General features: G+C 38.1%; 1 protein-coding gene across 13 annotated transcripts in view; it reads right to left on the minus strand.

Annotated features, from left to right (window-relative positions):
* rapgef2b (Rap guanine nucleotide exchange factor 2b) overlaps nucleotides 1-16,961 on the minus strand; it is a 136,636-nt gene that overhangs the window by 63,285 nt on the left and 56,390 nt on the right. For 10 of the 13 annotated variants that reach the window (XM_067388880.1, XM_067388877.1, XM_067388873.1 and 7 more), the window contains exons 4-5: nucleotides 15,636-15,719; nucleotides 1,703-1,778 (exon numbers count right to left, since the gene is read on the minus strand). In XM_067388880.1, coding sequence (XP_067244981.1) covers nucleotides 1,703-1,778; nucleotides 15,636-15,719 — 160 coding nt within the window. Of the gene's footprint in view, nucleotides 1-1,702; nucleotides 1,779-5,076; nucleotides 5,143-6,844; nucleotides 7,090-15,635; nucleotides 15,720-15,988; nucleotides 16,129-16,961 lie in introns of those variants that run through there. The other 3 variants (XM_067388881.1, XM_067388884.1, XM_067388885.1) reach the window with 3 other exon arrangements.

Raw genomic sequence — 16,961 nt, forward strand, 5'->3', positions numbered from 1 at the left:
AAGTGAGAGTGCAGTATCTATATCCTGCCTCGGCCTGTAATTACAGGGCAGCATCAGCCGGTAATAACAGATGAGATACCCAACGAGGTCACAATCAACTGTCGAGGACAGTGGCCATCGCCCAAATCGGAGATTGTTTATGCATTTGGCAGATGCTTTTAAAGAGGGGATTCAAACTATACATTTTATCAGTACATGCATTTCCTGGGAATGGAACCATGACCTTGGTGTTACTTGCGTAATACTCTATAGGTTGAGATACATATAAACCATCTAAAAGTTTAGGGTTGGTAAGATTTTTATTTTATTTTTTTTTAATGTTTTTGAAAGAAGTCTCTTATGCTCATCAAGGCAGCATTTATTTGGGGGGGAAAAAGAAAGAATGAAAGTAAAAACAGTAATGTTGTGTAATGTTACTACAATTTAAAATAACGGTTTTATATTTTAATATATTTTGAAAATATAATTTATTCCTGTGATGGCAAAGCTGAATTTTTAGTGTCACATGATCCTTCAAAAATCATTCTAATATTCTGATTTGGTGCTCAGGAAACATGTAATTTTATTATCAATGTTTAAAACAGGAAAACAGGAAAATATTGTATTATATATATATATAAATCTTACTGACTCCAAAAACTCAACATGAAGAAACATATAGGAGCCCACTGAGTTGTAGTCACATTTCCATGAGCTTAACCAAATCCGAGGCTGTAAATGTAGATAGCGAGGGTCTTTCTGTACTTGTGTACATACATCATGAAGCGAATATGGAATATATTAGGGTGCACGGAAGTGCTTGGGTTCCTAAATATAATCATTTTAGTTTTTTTGGCAAGGCAAGTGCCTCAAATGGATGCCATGTTGAACAAATTGCCATCCATGGGCAATTTGCTTGTGGTAAAATGTAAACAAGATGCTGAATTCAAACAAACCAACATTTATATGCCATTTATAATTAAAGCAGTGGTTCTCAAACTTAACTTTAGTCTGGTTCCCCTGATGCAAAATAAAACTAGACCACACAAATCTAAAGTGCTCTCCTTAAACAAATATTATTTATAAACAAACATCTATGTATAATATAGTTGTCACTAAAAATTGTAGCTTGTGTTCAGACAGCAACTTTATTTTCCCCAATCTTGAAATATTGAATACTATGAATTTGTATTCATTAAACATTTAAATATTTTTTATAGCTCATGATGGCAAAAAGGCACTGAAATAAAGCATTTAGCATATTAATATAGTCACAAAACCTTGTAAAATCAGACTAATTTTAGGTTTACCTATACCATAAAGGGGGCATTTACACAAGACATTTTGTGGTAAAAATGCACAACTTTTCAGAGTGTTTTAGTGTGTAATCTGTCTCAAAGATCAAGCAACATGCTAATTAAAGCTTCAAAATCCTAAAAACATCTAACTTCAGAAAATAAGACCATCTTTGACAGCCGGTCAACCATAGTGACCCACTGCTAAATAGAACCAGCACATTTTCTTTTGAAAATAGTTTTTAGCTAATTGTTATCGGCCTCAGTAATGTCAGATCTGACCTTGTATGTAGCCCGGGGGGAATGACTAGCATACTGTGGGAACCACTGGGGAAAAGCAATGAAACTGCAGTAAAAAAACTGCAATTATACAGTGTGATTAGTAAGAGTATGAAGTTAAGATGATTATCTGGTCCATGATTACTCACCACAATCATCTCGGATGGCTCCAGAACGATGCACTCGCATCCACGACGTAAACTCCCAGCAGACCTCTTCCCAAAGCTAGAGGAGAAGAACAGGATAGAGAGGTTATATACCGCTCAACCAATTATGGAATCCTGAGACTCTGTGGGAATGAAAGCGTGCTTAGAATCTGAGCCAGAGGAACACATCCACACACTTGTGGCAGTGTTCCTGGCCTAGGCAGTAAGGCTCCACTGGGAAAGAAAGTACGACCAGACTGGAAAAGTCCACCGGATGACATCACGGCCTAATGAAAGAAGTACAGTGCAAAGTGATGGAGTGTGTGAGTAGCAACACAAAAAACTCTATTGAAAATTTAAGAAGGGGACCATGGAAACGTGAGATGAAGTTCCATACAGGATTTTTAATCATTTGCATTGAACTTCTGTTTGGTTAAAGGTGCAATGTGTAAAATTTGGGAGGATCTACTGACAGAAATGCAATATAATATACATAACTATGTTTTCAGTGGTGTATAAAGACCTTACATAATGAACCGCTATGTTTTTATTACCTTAGAATGAGGCATTTATATCTACATACACCACAGGTCCTCCTCCATGTCAAGTCGTCACTTTACGCCGACATGTTTCTATAGCAACCCTAAACGGACAAACACTCTACAGAGCGCATTTCATCACTATGTTGTTCTTCTAAATCATTTGTGTTTTTAGAGGCAGCTTGCAGGTAAAATAATAATAATAATGCAATAATAATTGGAGGTCACCTACAACTAGGTTTACATGCATCCATGGTCAAAAAAACACTTTATCTCATAATATACATTGCACCTCACCTCACTTCTCAAAGAGTCTGAAAACGGTTCTTTTCGAAGATTCAGTGTCTTTAAACCCCTCCTTTACAGCGCATTGGAAACAAAACGTCTATTAACATATCTAAATTTCAGCTCCAGAGGCTTCCTCAGCACTTGATATATGTATCAATTCCAGTCCTCATCCTTTTAAAGTGCATGCAAAGTGGATTTGCAATGTTGAAAACAGTGTCTTCTTGACTTGTCAACAGCATGAACCAAACTCTTCCAGACCTCAGCTACAACTACAGTGCTTGAGAGCGGGTCAAAGTAGACGTTGTTCGCAGGCAGCCAATGAAAACCACAGGCTAGAATTATGCAAATATGTTACATTATTACATAGGTATGTAACAGGAAGTGAGATTGCTAATGACCTGTTCGGTTTAGAATCGATTCTTTCTTTTAGGAGACTTTATTTGTCGTGAACTTTGATCTTTAAAACTTTGCAGACCTTTTACATTCACAAACTGCCATATTACACACTAGGGCTGGACAATAAATCGATTTTATCGATTAACTCGAATTTGACGTTAAGGGCGATTTGTTTTTAATGAAAATCGGTTTTCTCTTTAACTTCCACCACCGGCTCTCCCCTTAGGCTTCCGTAGTTCAGAGTGGGCTCGCCCTCCCCCCGCTTACCTTACAGTCAGCCGCACACAGACAACATGGCAGGTAACAGCGCAGAGCTCCTTCCAAAGAAAGGCACCGTTTCATCCGTTGTTTGGAATGGACTATATGCACGGAGCGTTCTTTAGAACTTCCGCATTAATATAAGCCAGCTCGAAAACTTCCGGTGAGATGTCATTTGCTGGTGTGTTGAGCATCAGTAGTGTAATACTTAGTTTATAATCAGATTATAGTCACTTAAATAGGCATAGCATCAATTTAGTTATTCAAACATAACACGCATACAAAATAAATAAATAAGGACGTACCTCAGTGTTCCTCCTCGGCTAAATTCAATTCGACCATCAGTTTTCACACTTTTATGTGAAAAAAGCTTCAAAAATTAAATATTTATTGTACACTTTAGTTAGATTCATTTAATAAAATGTGTGTTTTTATAAGAGTGCTGAAATCATTGATCTTGCGCTGCATTGACTGACAGCTGCTGTGATTACAAGGTAAAAGTGCGGTATCACTTCCTGTTTAATTAATTCACCATAAAAGTTATTGTTTTTCTTAAGTTTTGTAAGTATTTCATACTTCACATTGACAAAATATATTTGTAAACCTAGTTACTTTATAATGTTTAACATTTAGTCAAAAACAAAGTGAAAAACGATTAGAGGAAATGGCTCACAAATGCGCAAATACATGCTACTTTGCCGCCACCTGCTGGTTAAAGTGGTAATATTGTCTTTTTTATTTTTAAATAAGTGTTTTCTATCAAATGATGAATTTACTATATTTTTAAACGATCGGTTTTACAATGGGGACAATCTCAGAAGGATGAACAAGTAATGTTTGTGGTCATCATAAACTGCATAAGCGAAAATCTGAACAAAATAAAGAGTACATTTGTTTTGAGCAATTTCTTTGTCGGTTGTTGTTTGTTTTTAAATAGAAAAAAAAAAATCGATTAAAATCGAAAATCGTGTTTGGTGTGAAAAAATCGGAGATTTTTTTTTTAAGTCATATCGCCCAGCCCTATTACACACTGCATGAAAGGTACAGTAAGACGGGGCTAAAGGCACACCGGGGTAAAAGGCGCATTTGACTTTCTCTTTTAAACCACTAGATGGCACAAAAATTCAGCTCTGCACTTTTCTTAACAACTGCTTTCGATTATGCATGTGGAAATTTGGCTGATCCTTGATACGATTACAGACAGCAAGTCGGCTGAGCTTTTTAAAATGTAGATATATGTAGCAAAAAGGCTAAAGGAACAATAATTAACATGATAATAAATAGCTGGCTGACTTTTCTATTTGTTGACAAAACATGGTTAGATTCAGGTGGCAAATATCACATTTTTTATAAGTACTGTAAGTTATTTTAAATTATTGTGGCATTTACTGAACAAAAAAAGAATTCATTTATCAAAATAAACAGAAAATAATACCAACTTCGCTAAAGTGATTGTTTTGAACAAGTATTAACTTGGACATTATTAAAATCATATTATTTTAACTTGCATAAATATTTTTGTGCCTTTTGCCCTGTATGTGGGGTAAAAGGCCCACTTTGCCACCTCATACATTTATAAGGTTTTTAAACATAAAAAAAACTTGTATGATTTATTTTCAAACTAAATCTGTTGCTCCATCAATGTTCAATAAAAACTTTTTTTTCTGCAATCATACACACAGTGAAAAGCACATTTTTATTAAGGTGTTCCTTTTACCCCGTTGTACCCTAATATTAAAAAAAGCATAGAGGCATACTTTAAGCACCCCAACTGGGTTTGACATAAAAACAGTGAGTTTGGTATGGGTCTAGCTATTTGGCTAAACAATAGAAATTTTTTTTCTTCTTCTTTTTTTTTCTTTCCCAATTCTGTTTAGGATATATTACATAATTCACCTTTCATCTGGTTCGTTAATTTTCCATTAATGCTGCTTGCAGGACACTTTTTGCAGCTGAATGAGCTGCCAGGTGACACTCTGGTCCAAAGATGACACACACTTACACACACTTACACACACACACGTAGAAAAAGAAACAGTGGTTCAGCTAGGTGAGAGGTCAGCAAAACCTCTACATACACTTCAGAAAACTGTGACTGACAAAGCAAGGATAATTTTACTATGGAAATACCCAACTATATGAAATACAATACCTTACAAAGACAATTTGCATGTTCGTTTAAATGATTATATTAGTATAACCATTACTCTATACTGGAATACAGCACTTATATTATAAATGTGCATAGAATTCCTGGTAAACAGCATGACACACTATAATTACATTTAATGAATTATGTTAAAATGTCAACACAAGTGAACATTTGATCCAACATGTGTGTCACAACAAGCCTTTGGGTAATACACTATGCTTACTGTTGAATAGCTACTTGTTTATGGGTTACTGTAGAGGCGCAGCTGGCAAATATAGTAACTAGCTAATATAGTTGGACTAACAGGTGGGATTCCCTCTACATACATTGTTCCTCAGCCTAAGACCACACAATGAGCCCTTTGTGTTGTATTGCTATATGATTTTCCCTTGCAGGCTCCTATCCAAATACAAAACCTCAAGATTTGGTGATTTCATTCAAAGTGCATGATATACAGTGGGTATAATCATAAACCACACAAAAAATTAGGGATTCCAAGACTTATTAAAACCGCAAAATGCATTATGAACAGAAAAATGGAATACAGAAGCATTTGTAGATGTTTCTAGATGTATATAGGGAAAAAAAAAAAAAAAAAAAAAAGTTGACTTGAGCAGAACCAAATGAAAGGAGAAGGGTGGAAAAACTCCAAAAATTCTAAAAAGTCTAAAAAGAAATCATTATTTTCAGTAGAAGCTAGAAAAAGTAAGAAAAACTGTAAAAATTATATTAACACCAGACCATTTTTAATAAAGCATATTAACGTCAGCCACCACACCACATTCCTTGAGAATTTAACTCACGGTGAGACGTGATGCCCACCCAGTCGGCCCCCACATTCCATATTACACAACATTCCGGGTGTCTGGAATGTGATTCTGTGACGAACGCAGCAAGCATTCACACACAGCAAAGAACATAGGGGTCTCCAAAGTAAATAAGCCCATTTTCCATCTCTTCATATTAAGCTGAGCAAAGATTAAAGCTATTATGCAAGTGCTTTTGGTGTGCAAGTCTGAGATGAGAGGGGGGGGGGTATTGGAAGGTTTAAGGACATGCTGAAGTTCAGTAGAATGGATAAGGCAATAACAGGATTCTACTACAACGCTTCAGTGAGTGCTAAACAACCTCTCAGATCTGCACTCAAAGACACATAGCAACATAAAGCAGTGCAAACAGCATTTCAGGAGCACCAAAGCAACTCTGAACTGTTACTAAATGCGATGCTGGAAGCAAAACACTTGAGGCATGATTAGCAAAGCTTGATACTTGATGTATGATTACTTTAACCAACATTTTGCATTAGTAAAAATAAAATAAAATTATTTAAAAAAAAAGAGAAATAGAACTAAAATTAAATAAAAATGTCCTTTAAACAAGTATTTGATGGAATGAATGCTTAAAGAAAATATTTTCTTTAAGCAATATATTTCTTTAAGCAATCTAACCATGCACTTAATGTACAACATAATGCACAATATGTAAAACAAATAAAAAAATAAAATACTATACCTGACGGAGAGCGGTTATAAAATATATCCAATGAAATCCATAAACAATTCAGAGTACGTGAAAATTATGCATTCAGTCCCATACTTCTACCTCAAATGTGTTTTTAATGTCCCTTCTTAATATTAATACACACACGCTGCTACCACACTAAACACAAACGTGATTTTGTGAGCGCCACATGATAATCCAACTTCACGTATGCTGCGCTGCAAGAACTCTGTTCTGACAGCTCCGTCTACCGCCTTCATCTTACGAGAGCGTGTGTGTTGGGGAATGTGCGTTCTTGAGAGTTAGTGGTGATCGACTGAAGCCAACATTCTTGCCTGCCTCTTACTTCCTGTGGAGCCAAGAGGGTGGGGCTGACCTCTACCCACAAACAACATGACCTCTCAACCTAAACTCAAGACCTGTAGCCACTTATAAGACTTGTGAGACTATACTATCAAAGGCAACCCATGGGAAATTGTAAAGGAAAAGAAATGTGGATTCATACTCAAATGTGTACAGGTATATCAAATAAAAAGGACTATTCATAATCCTGAATAGCCCATAAAACTTACAAATAAATCACAAAAAGCTAAAATTTGTAAACAAGTTACCAACTACAAACCAAACTGGGTTTGTACAGCTAGGGGGATTGTAGCTGGGGATTGGCATGCAAAGGTGAGAAATTGTGGCTAAACAACAAATGAGGCATGTTGATGCATGCAGAGAAGCATCGTCTGGGACAGAGTCAGATTATCAGATGTCACAGATAATGTTCTCATGAAGTAAATGCATATCACTTCAGGGAGGAACGGTAAGGCTTTGAAAGCACTTTCTTAGGAAAACCACCCAGGAGTTTGTTTGCATGCATGTGGTGAACATGCAAACCTAAGTGGTAATTTGTAATAAAAGTAAACATCTTAATGAAACTATGAATTTAAAAGCTTGCATTTTAGTACTTTTTTTTAGTAACTTTTTTAGTTTTATCTGCTGATGAATAAAAATAAAAAGAACTATGGAAACTCAATTTAAAACGATCCTAACATCTGGTTTCCTGCTCTAATCCTTTCCCTTTGGCCTAAAATCTCAGGGGAAGTAAATATTTAAAGTTTTGATAATTTAACAAACACATTTGCATGTTTACAGTTCTCTGGCCATGCAAGTAAACAAATAAAAGTAAGTTGTTTATTTTTTAGTAAGTGTTTAATTGATAATGTTTTTAATTCACCATTTCTATGATTTAATTAATTGTTAGCTTTTAATCAACTCACAACCCCCCTTCAGTGCCTCACAAAACCCCAGGAGCTCTCAAACCCCATTTTGGGAAAACCTGATCTAATCAAAAGTTGCTTGTATATGAGGAACATATACATATATATATGTATATATACAATAATCAGGCATACAATTATGACCACTGACAGGTGAAGTGAATAACACTGATCATCTCTTCATCATGGCACCTGTTAAGCCCCGGGTACACTTCACGTACCGTGCCTGAACGTGTCTCGCACGCAGTCGCGTCCGTGCATCTAGTATACTAGTATACTAAACCACGGATGCGCAGATGACAAAGTTCGACACATGCGCAGCACAATTTTTTCTATACTTTTACCAGACATCGTGTCATCCACCGGACATTCACTGGGCATGATCAGAGAAGAAAAATAGTGCATCCACCATTGCAACATAGTTCAGAAGATACACCAAGAGAACAGGAATCAAAAGCGATGCTTCTGAGCTTTCCCGTCTTGCTTTTGAATCGCTCTTTACACATTGTTCTTCGACAACTGCACATTGTGCTCAGTACTGTGCATATTGCCACCTAGTGGACTCTTCTGTCCTGCTTGCGCATGCGCTGTTACATGGCCACCGCCCGTGTGGTCTCGAAATTTGGGCCGCACGCGGACGGGGTGTGTGGCCGGCCACGATCAGCCGAAGTATACCCGGGGCTTTAGTGGGTGGGATATATGAGGCAGCAAGTGAACATTTTGTCCTTGAAGTTGATGTGTTAGAAGCAGGAAAAATGGGCAAACATAAGGATTTGAGTGAGGTTGACAAGGGCCAAATTGTGATGGCTAGACGACTGGGTCAGAGCATCTCCAAAACTGCAGCTCTCGTTGGGTGTTACTGGTCTGCAGTGGTAAGTATCTAGCAAAAGTTGTCCAAGGAAGGAATTGGGGTGAACCAGTGACACGGTCATGGGCGGCCATGGTTCATTGATGCATGTGGGGAGAGAACGAAGGCTGGCCCGTGTTGTCTGATCCAACAGACAAGCTTCTGTAGCTCAAATTGCTCGAGAAGTTAATGTTGGTTCTGATAGAAAGGTGTCAGAATACACAGAGCATTGCAGTTTGTTGTGTATGGGGCTGCATAGCCTCAGACCAGTCAGGGTGCCCATGCTGACCCCTGTCCACCGCCAAAAGCACCAACAGTGGGCACGTGAACATCAGAACTAGACCACAGACCAATGGTAGAAGGTGGCCTGGTCTGATGAGCCGTTTTCTTTTACATCACATGGATGGCCGGGTGCATGTGCGTCGCTTACCTGGGGAACACGTGGCACCAGGATGCACTATGGGAAGAAGGCAAGCGAGTGGAGGCAGTGTGATGCTTTGGGAAATGTTTTGCTGGGAAACCTTAGGTCCTACCATCCATGTGGATGTTACTTTGACACGTTCCACCTACCTACGCATTGTTGCAGACCATGTACACTCTTTTGTGAAAACGGTATTCCCTGGTAGCTGTGGCTTCTTTCAGCAGGATAATGCACCCTGCCACAAAAAAAAAAAAATTGTTTAGGAATGATTTGAGGAGCACAACAACGAGTTTCGAGGTGTTGACGTGTCCTCTAAATTCCCAAGATTTCAATCCAATCGAACATCTGTGGGATGTGCTGAACAGTCTGATCCATGGAGGCCCCACCTTGCAACTTACAGGACTTAATGAATCTGCTGCTAAAATCTTGGTGCCAGATACCACAGCACACCTTCAGGGTTCTAGTGGAGTCCATGACTCGACAGGTCAGTGCTGTTTTGGCAGCAAAAGGGGGACCAACACAATATTAGGAAGGTGGTCAATGTTATGCCTGATCGGTGTATAGAGGTGATTTGGATATTTGAGCCAAGATATTTGACTTTAAATTGTATCAAATGTACTTTTTTATGTAAAGTATCAGTGTCTTAGCTGCCATTTTTAACAACAAAAAATATTTTAAACTGACTTAGAGATATCAATAACGAAAATGTACAAAAATGAAGAGACGTAGCAACTATAACTTCTAAGTTCATGCCAAACACTATTGGAAAAGAATCATTATATTTAAAGTGCTTGGTTTTGTTTAGCCATAGAGCAAAGAAAACCATTTGAAGCACGTCAATAACTTGGTACACGAGTATGACAAACATTCAGTAGCATGGAGCATATTCCTAACACCATATCTGTACTATGATAAAACGGCAGTACGTTTTTGTAAGGGTAAAAGCCATATCTCAAGGAACTGTGGTTAATAAGGTTTTCCAAGACTTGTGGTCAGGAACAGTTAAGAAAACAATGGACTTACTGAAGGATCAGATTTAATAGATTTTATAACAATAGAAACTCATGTTGATGTTTAAGCATGCATTAAGGGCTCAGACTTGTTGCATAAGCTGGCATGAGTACCAGGTGGTACTGGCGCTGGCATTTTCAAAGGCCACCTCAAACTCAACTCTGACTTCTGCCACAACTTTGCACACCATTACGCTCTTAATGATGGTAATCGCAGTGCAATTAAACACTCGCATGCTGCATTTGCAGTGAGTGAGAGTTTCAGGTGCAATTAAACTGAAGTATTACACAAACCTGTTTTAAAAAGAAAGTGATTTTGTTTGGAAAGAAACAGGGGTGGAAAAATAAAGGAAAAGGAAGCTGATAAGATGTTATTGCATATCTGGTCTGTCTCAGACAAGAATCAGTACACAGGGTTTCTGTGAAGACGGGGGGTGGGGGGAATGGCTATTTGTGAGCGCTATCAAGACAGCGCTAAGAAGAGCACCGCTGTCCTGTTGGTTTTCATTCACTGGATGCGCGAGTCACAGTCTATTACAGGAGTATAACATCACAGCTCTCTCTGTGAAGCCAAATGAGACAGCGAGGGAAAGAGAGATCTGCTTCTCTCATTGCCATGGTGATAAAATGACATTCCCACTGCAAGCCAAATCTAAAGCATCTCTGTCAAGTGTTTTTGTAAAGCTTGCTATGCTTTTAAATTTTACCCAGTCAAAATGTTTCTTTCTGTATGTCCTTGCTACAGTTCGCTGCTTCATTTCTGTCATATTAAGTTTTATGCTACAGCTACGTTATATTGTGCCAAACAAAATGCTGATACTCTTTGTCTGCTGATACTCTTTGTCTTCTAAAGTAGTCAGATTATGCTAAATTATGATTTTTGGATTAGGTTACAGATTACATGTCAAGGTCAGAAATTAAAAAGTTCACCCAAAATTCTCTCATCAAAGATATGTTTATGGTACTGAAGCTTGTAGACAATACCATCTACAACAACCATTCAAAATGTCTCCTTTTATGTTCCACAGAAGAAAGAAAATAATACCTGTTTGGAACAACATGAGGGGTTTGAGAAAATGTTGACAATTTAAATTTTGGGTTGAATCAACCCCTTAAACAGGTCTCGAAACAAAAAAAAAACACCAAAAAACAAAACAACATTTCAAAAATATCTAGTGATGGCTGATTTCAAAACACTGCTACAAATCTTTTGTTTTGAATCAGTGATTTAGAGTGCCAAAGACACGTGATTTCAGCAGTTTGGCAACAAGTGTTAGTGATATAGGGAATTGCTCGCAACGTACATGGATTGGTTATGACCCGCAGAACCCGCGGGTCGGGTTGGGGCAGGTTAAGAAATTGTCACTTTATTTGCGAGGCGGGTCATAAAAAAAATCCATGTACGTTGCGAGCAATTCCCTATAACATAATATTAAATATTTGGGAATATCTATTTTCATATTGTATTAGGTTTTTTGTTAAGGTTACAATATGAAGGCCGTAACGTAACTTGTGTGATGTCCCCAAACCTTTGGCGTCACGAAAGCGGTGCGCCAAGCAGCTCCCGCCGCCAACCAACAAAAATGGAGAAATAAAACAAAATTAAACGCTACATTGAGGGCCAGTTCTTCTGGGACGGAGAGGACATTCTAAGCTTCCTGCAGTCGCAGTCAATCGCCTTTCCAGTGCTTGCCAATGTGTCAAAAATTATTCTCCGTATCCCGGCCACAAGTGCATCAAGCGAGCGCGAGTGGAGTCTAGGCGAAATAGATTAAACCCCGGTACAGTGGATGTCATTCTGTTTTTTTGCACAGTGAACATAAAAACGGTAAATTAACATTTCCGTGTGTTAAATAAAACAAAAGTTCAGTGGTTATGTAGCGTAGACTGTATATAAAACGCTTAATGTGAAAAAGCTTAACGTGGCTTAATTTACTAAGGCAGTGTTATTAAAGGATTAGTTCACTTTTAAATAAACTTTTGCTTATAATTTACTCACCCCCATGTCATCCAAGATGTCCATGTCCTTCTTTCTTCAGTCGAAAAGAAATTAAGGTTTTTGATTAAAACATTTCAGGATTTTTCTCCATACAATGGGCTTAAATGGGCACCAAACAGTTCAAGGTCCTAAAGACAGTTTCAGTGCAGCTTCAAAGGGCTTTAAACTATACCAGACGATACCAGACGATGAACAAGGGAAACGTATCTTATCTAGTGAAACGATCAGTCATTTTACTTTTTTTTTTTAAAAGTTTAAGTTTTAGAAGCATAAATGTTCTCCTTGCTGTTCTCGGATGAGCATTCGTGACGTCACGTAATACGCAATTACGTTGAAAAGGTCACGCTTGACAGAGGCGGAAGTACAGATTCGGTGTTTACAACTTGAACGTGCAAATACCAACCCTGCTTCTCGATCAGCTCCCTAGTTCCCTAGGTCATGAATCAGTATGAAAGTGAATGTGGCTGATTCCCTTATCAGTGCCCTGACTACTGAACTAGGGAGCTGATTGAGACACACGCCATTTACAAAAACAAGGTAAAACAACTAATGGTTCTTCCATCCTGTGTTGTCAGTACCATCAGACTGTCATACCCTTCTCCATCAGAACAAAAACACCTCTGAAGGGGGTCGCACACCGGACGCGCACATTATATACACACAAGCTCAATTTTGACTCGACTCCTGATAGAAGAGCTACACAATGGGAGTGTTTTACGTCAACAGGGAAACATTACATATGCTTTAATATTTCGCACTGAGGTTAGTGTACATGGAAAAATGGCACAACAAAGCAAAAAGAAAGAAAAGGCTATGTTTATTATACATTTTTAGACTTTATTCAAGCTGTTAAACTAAGAATGTAAAACTGATGTATCTTGCAGCACAGGGTGAAGTCAGTATGTACATTAACGATGAAATATAATATACATTTAATGTAAACAATGTACATGGCGCTCTGTGGCGCAGCAGGATTTTTAACAACTTCCTGGGCGCCGCGGACAGGCTCTGAATGTCGCCGCCGGTGTGTACACTCATAGGAAACAATGCGTTCGAATTTTAAAGACGTGGCGCGGTGCTGAGCTTTGCGTCCGGTGTGCGACCCCCTTAAAATGCTGTTGCTCAGTAACGGTGGAAATTTTGTCCGGTAATGCAGCGAGTTGGAAACAGGGACTCACCGACTGACTCTAATGGCGGGATTGAAATGGTCCAGTCGTGGCAGCATCTAGATTCTTCCTCTGTTGGCTATGATTGGCATTTGCCACATGTGCACCACCACGTCTCGTTAGATCTTCGTCTGCCCGATGCTGGAGAGGTGCGTGTCTCCGCAGCAGTCTCTTCCATCTGCCTACTTTCTTCCTCTGTGTATTCCGGTTCAAAAGGTAGGGCAGGTGAAAAACTTCTTCTCCTCGTCCGACATTGTTGTTTTAACGTTACCTTTTTTTGTAAACGGCGTTTGACTTAGTATTTGCACATTAAAGTTGTAAACACCGAATCTGTACTTCGGCCTATGTCAAGCGTGACCTTTTCAACGTAATTGCGTATTACGTGACGTCACGAATGCGCATCCGAGAACAGAGCAAGGAGAACATTTGTGCTTATAAAACTTTTTTTTTTTTTTAAATGACTGATCGTTTCGCTAGATAAGACCCTTATTCATCGTCTGGTATCGTCTGGTATAGTTTAAAGCCCTTCGAAGCTGCACTGAAACTGTCTTTAGGACCTTGAACCGTCTGGTGCCCATTCAAGCCCATTGTATGGAGAAAAATCCTGGAATGTTTTCATCAAAAACCTTAATTTCTTTTCGACTGAAGAAAGAAGGACATGGACATCTTGGATGACATGGGGGTGAGTAAATTATAAGCAAAAGTTTATTTAAAAGCGAACTAATCCTTTAACAAACCAAACTTAGTAAATACCATACAAATAAAGCATATAGAATAACTGTTTTGTGAAGAATTTGATCTTTGATCTCTGACTTAGGCTACATTAAATGACGTTAAGCTTTTTCTTTATAGCGGTTTAATATAGGAGGAAAACACAACGTGAAATTGAACAAATTGTGTTCATATTCTGGGCTCAACTGCTTTTCTTTAGTATACTTTATTAGTATGATGTTTAGTAGCATGAAGTTTGGTCTGTTTACATCACTTGGCACATTAAGCCACGTTAAGCATTTTAGAATGTCCCAACTGACATACAAAAATTGTTTAGCTTATTATATGAATACAAACGCTGCTTTGTAACTGTTGAAAATGTTTATCATTATCTTGTTATTACTGATTTGTGGTTCATACTTATAATCGTATGTTGTTGCCAGTTTACAGGGCGATGTTTCCAAGCACTTTCAGGCTGAAATAAAGGCTGTTTTAATTTACGTTACAATGCCTAGAATGTCTATTAAATGGTCGCGGGTGCGGGGCGGAGCGGGCGGGTTGTAAAAATAGATACAGTGGTGCGGGGCGGGCTGGGGTGGGGTGGGGTTTGGTGGGCCAAATAATGTCATAAAAGCGGGACCTGCGGGTTGGAACAAAAGCCGACCCGCGCATCACTAACAAGCGTATCTCTGAGCTGGTGTAAGTGAGTGGAGGTGGGGCTAATTTGCATATTCATACAATTGTGTATACTAAATGAGGCAAGGGTGTGGAGTTACATCCAATCTATTTTAAAACATGTTTTTTTTTCAAGGAAAAAAACAGAAATATGTAATTTTGGTAATCAAAGATGAGTTTTAAGGGATAAACGAATGCCTACAGGGGGACTTTAAGACATGAAGAAATTATTTTCACAGGAAAAATTTTTAAATATGTAATTTCAGTGATCAAAAATTAGTTTTAAGGGATAAAATGATTGACTACAGGGGGACTTTAATGAATCGATCATATTTAAAGAATTTGACAAACTATGACAGCATTTCTATGTAATAATATTAACAAAAAAACAAACCCACAATAAAGGTAAAAATGCCCCCACGAATCAAGTCCAAGGGAAAAAAACATGACTGGGGGACTGATAGGGATAAAGTGGCTCTTTAAAGCTATTTTAATTAAATGCTAATTTAATTTTACTAAATTGGTCAGAGTCACATTTTAAATGTACATTTTGGATGTATTTTCAGTGGCAAACTGGGGTGAAGTCCTTTTAGGAAACTGCCAATGAAAATGCACTGAGAACAGATGGACAATTAATCTTTTTAAGGTTCAACAAATTTTGTTTATTCAGTGGATGTTTGTTTTTTGATGACATTCAGGGACATACCTGGAGCGTGGCAAGAACATGGACTCTTTGATGAAGACTGATCCAGATAGCAAAATGTACCAGCATGTGCCAATGTCATCGGGACTGTAAGAGAGAGAAAAAGAGAGGAAGATGAAGAAACGTCATTCAAAGCCCAACAGGAAACAAAACATGCTTATTTCTAACATGTGGTCTGGTTTGCTGTATGGTTAGAGAAAAAGCAGCTGACAAAGACACACATAACATCGACGCTTAATGTAAACACTCTGTCATCATTTTTTATCCTGTGATAGACTCCTGTGTGCAAACAAAAGATGACATTAGGAGATTCCCAGAGGAAAACAGTGGACAGAGCGATCAAACAGCCAACAAACCATCTCTCTTGCTCCTGTAAATGATGCCAGTTGAAATGTGACTGCTTGATTTATGTGTGTGTGTAGGAAATAACACACTGACACACAATCCTCACTCCTTTTTTTCAGGTCACAGAGCAGTCAGGAACGTTAGACATCTTCTGAGGCACGCTGGGTCGACGCCAAAGACATCCTTCCAGCTCCCGGCGAGCCCAGCTCAATGTCTGCCTCTCCAGTAAGTGTTAAAAGTGGGAATGTGAAAAGAGGAGCAATCCAATGAGCAGCGGACATCTTGATCACTGAGTCAGAACAGCCGATACACACTCCAGTGAGATAATAAGCCTAAAGCAGTGCTGGGGTTTATGAGCTGATAGACAGTCCTAACATGAAGCAAATAACCCAGCTTTCATGCTACACTGCACACTTTATTATTGCCTATTTTAATATGACTTGTTTTTTTCTTTTTATTTGATTTAATATGTTTTTTTCTGTGATGAAATTCCTGGTTTATCTTCATGTTATCTTATTAGTCAGTCATATAGAGTGCAACAGTCAAGTTCCGGAAATAAATATCCTATTCATTTTCCTCATAGGAGGAATACATTTTTAACAATAACTTATAAAACAGACATACTGTGAGCGTCAGTCCACAACCCCTCTCTCTCTCTCTCATTTATATATATCACGGTTTTAGGCTCATGGTTTCGGTACGGTTCGGTATGTCAAATAAAAATAAAGAAAATAAGAATAAATAATCAAACAGCAGGTTTTTCATGTATCCAGTTTTAAGGTACAGAAATTGAATAAAGTAGCTAATAAAATGTAAAACAACATTGCATGTAATCTTCACTGTATACATTAAATATCAAAGTATTCAATAGTGATTTCCTTGTCTTTTGTTGTTTGATTAACAATAAAAACACACTCAGACAGCAGAATACACGGATCAGTACACTGATACTGAACACTATGGCATCACAATGCCGCCGTAGAA

The sequence above is a fragment of the Chanodichthys erythropterus genome, chromosome 1, assembly GCF_024489055.1.
Source record: "Chanodichthys erythropterus isolate Z2021 chromosome 1, ASM2448905v1, whole genome shotgun sequence".
Classification (NCBI taxonomy): Eukaryota; Metazoa; Chordata; class Actinopteri; order Cypriniformes; family Xenocyprididae; genus Chanodichthys; species Chanodichthys erythropterus.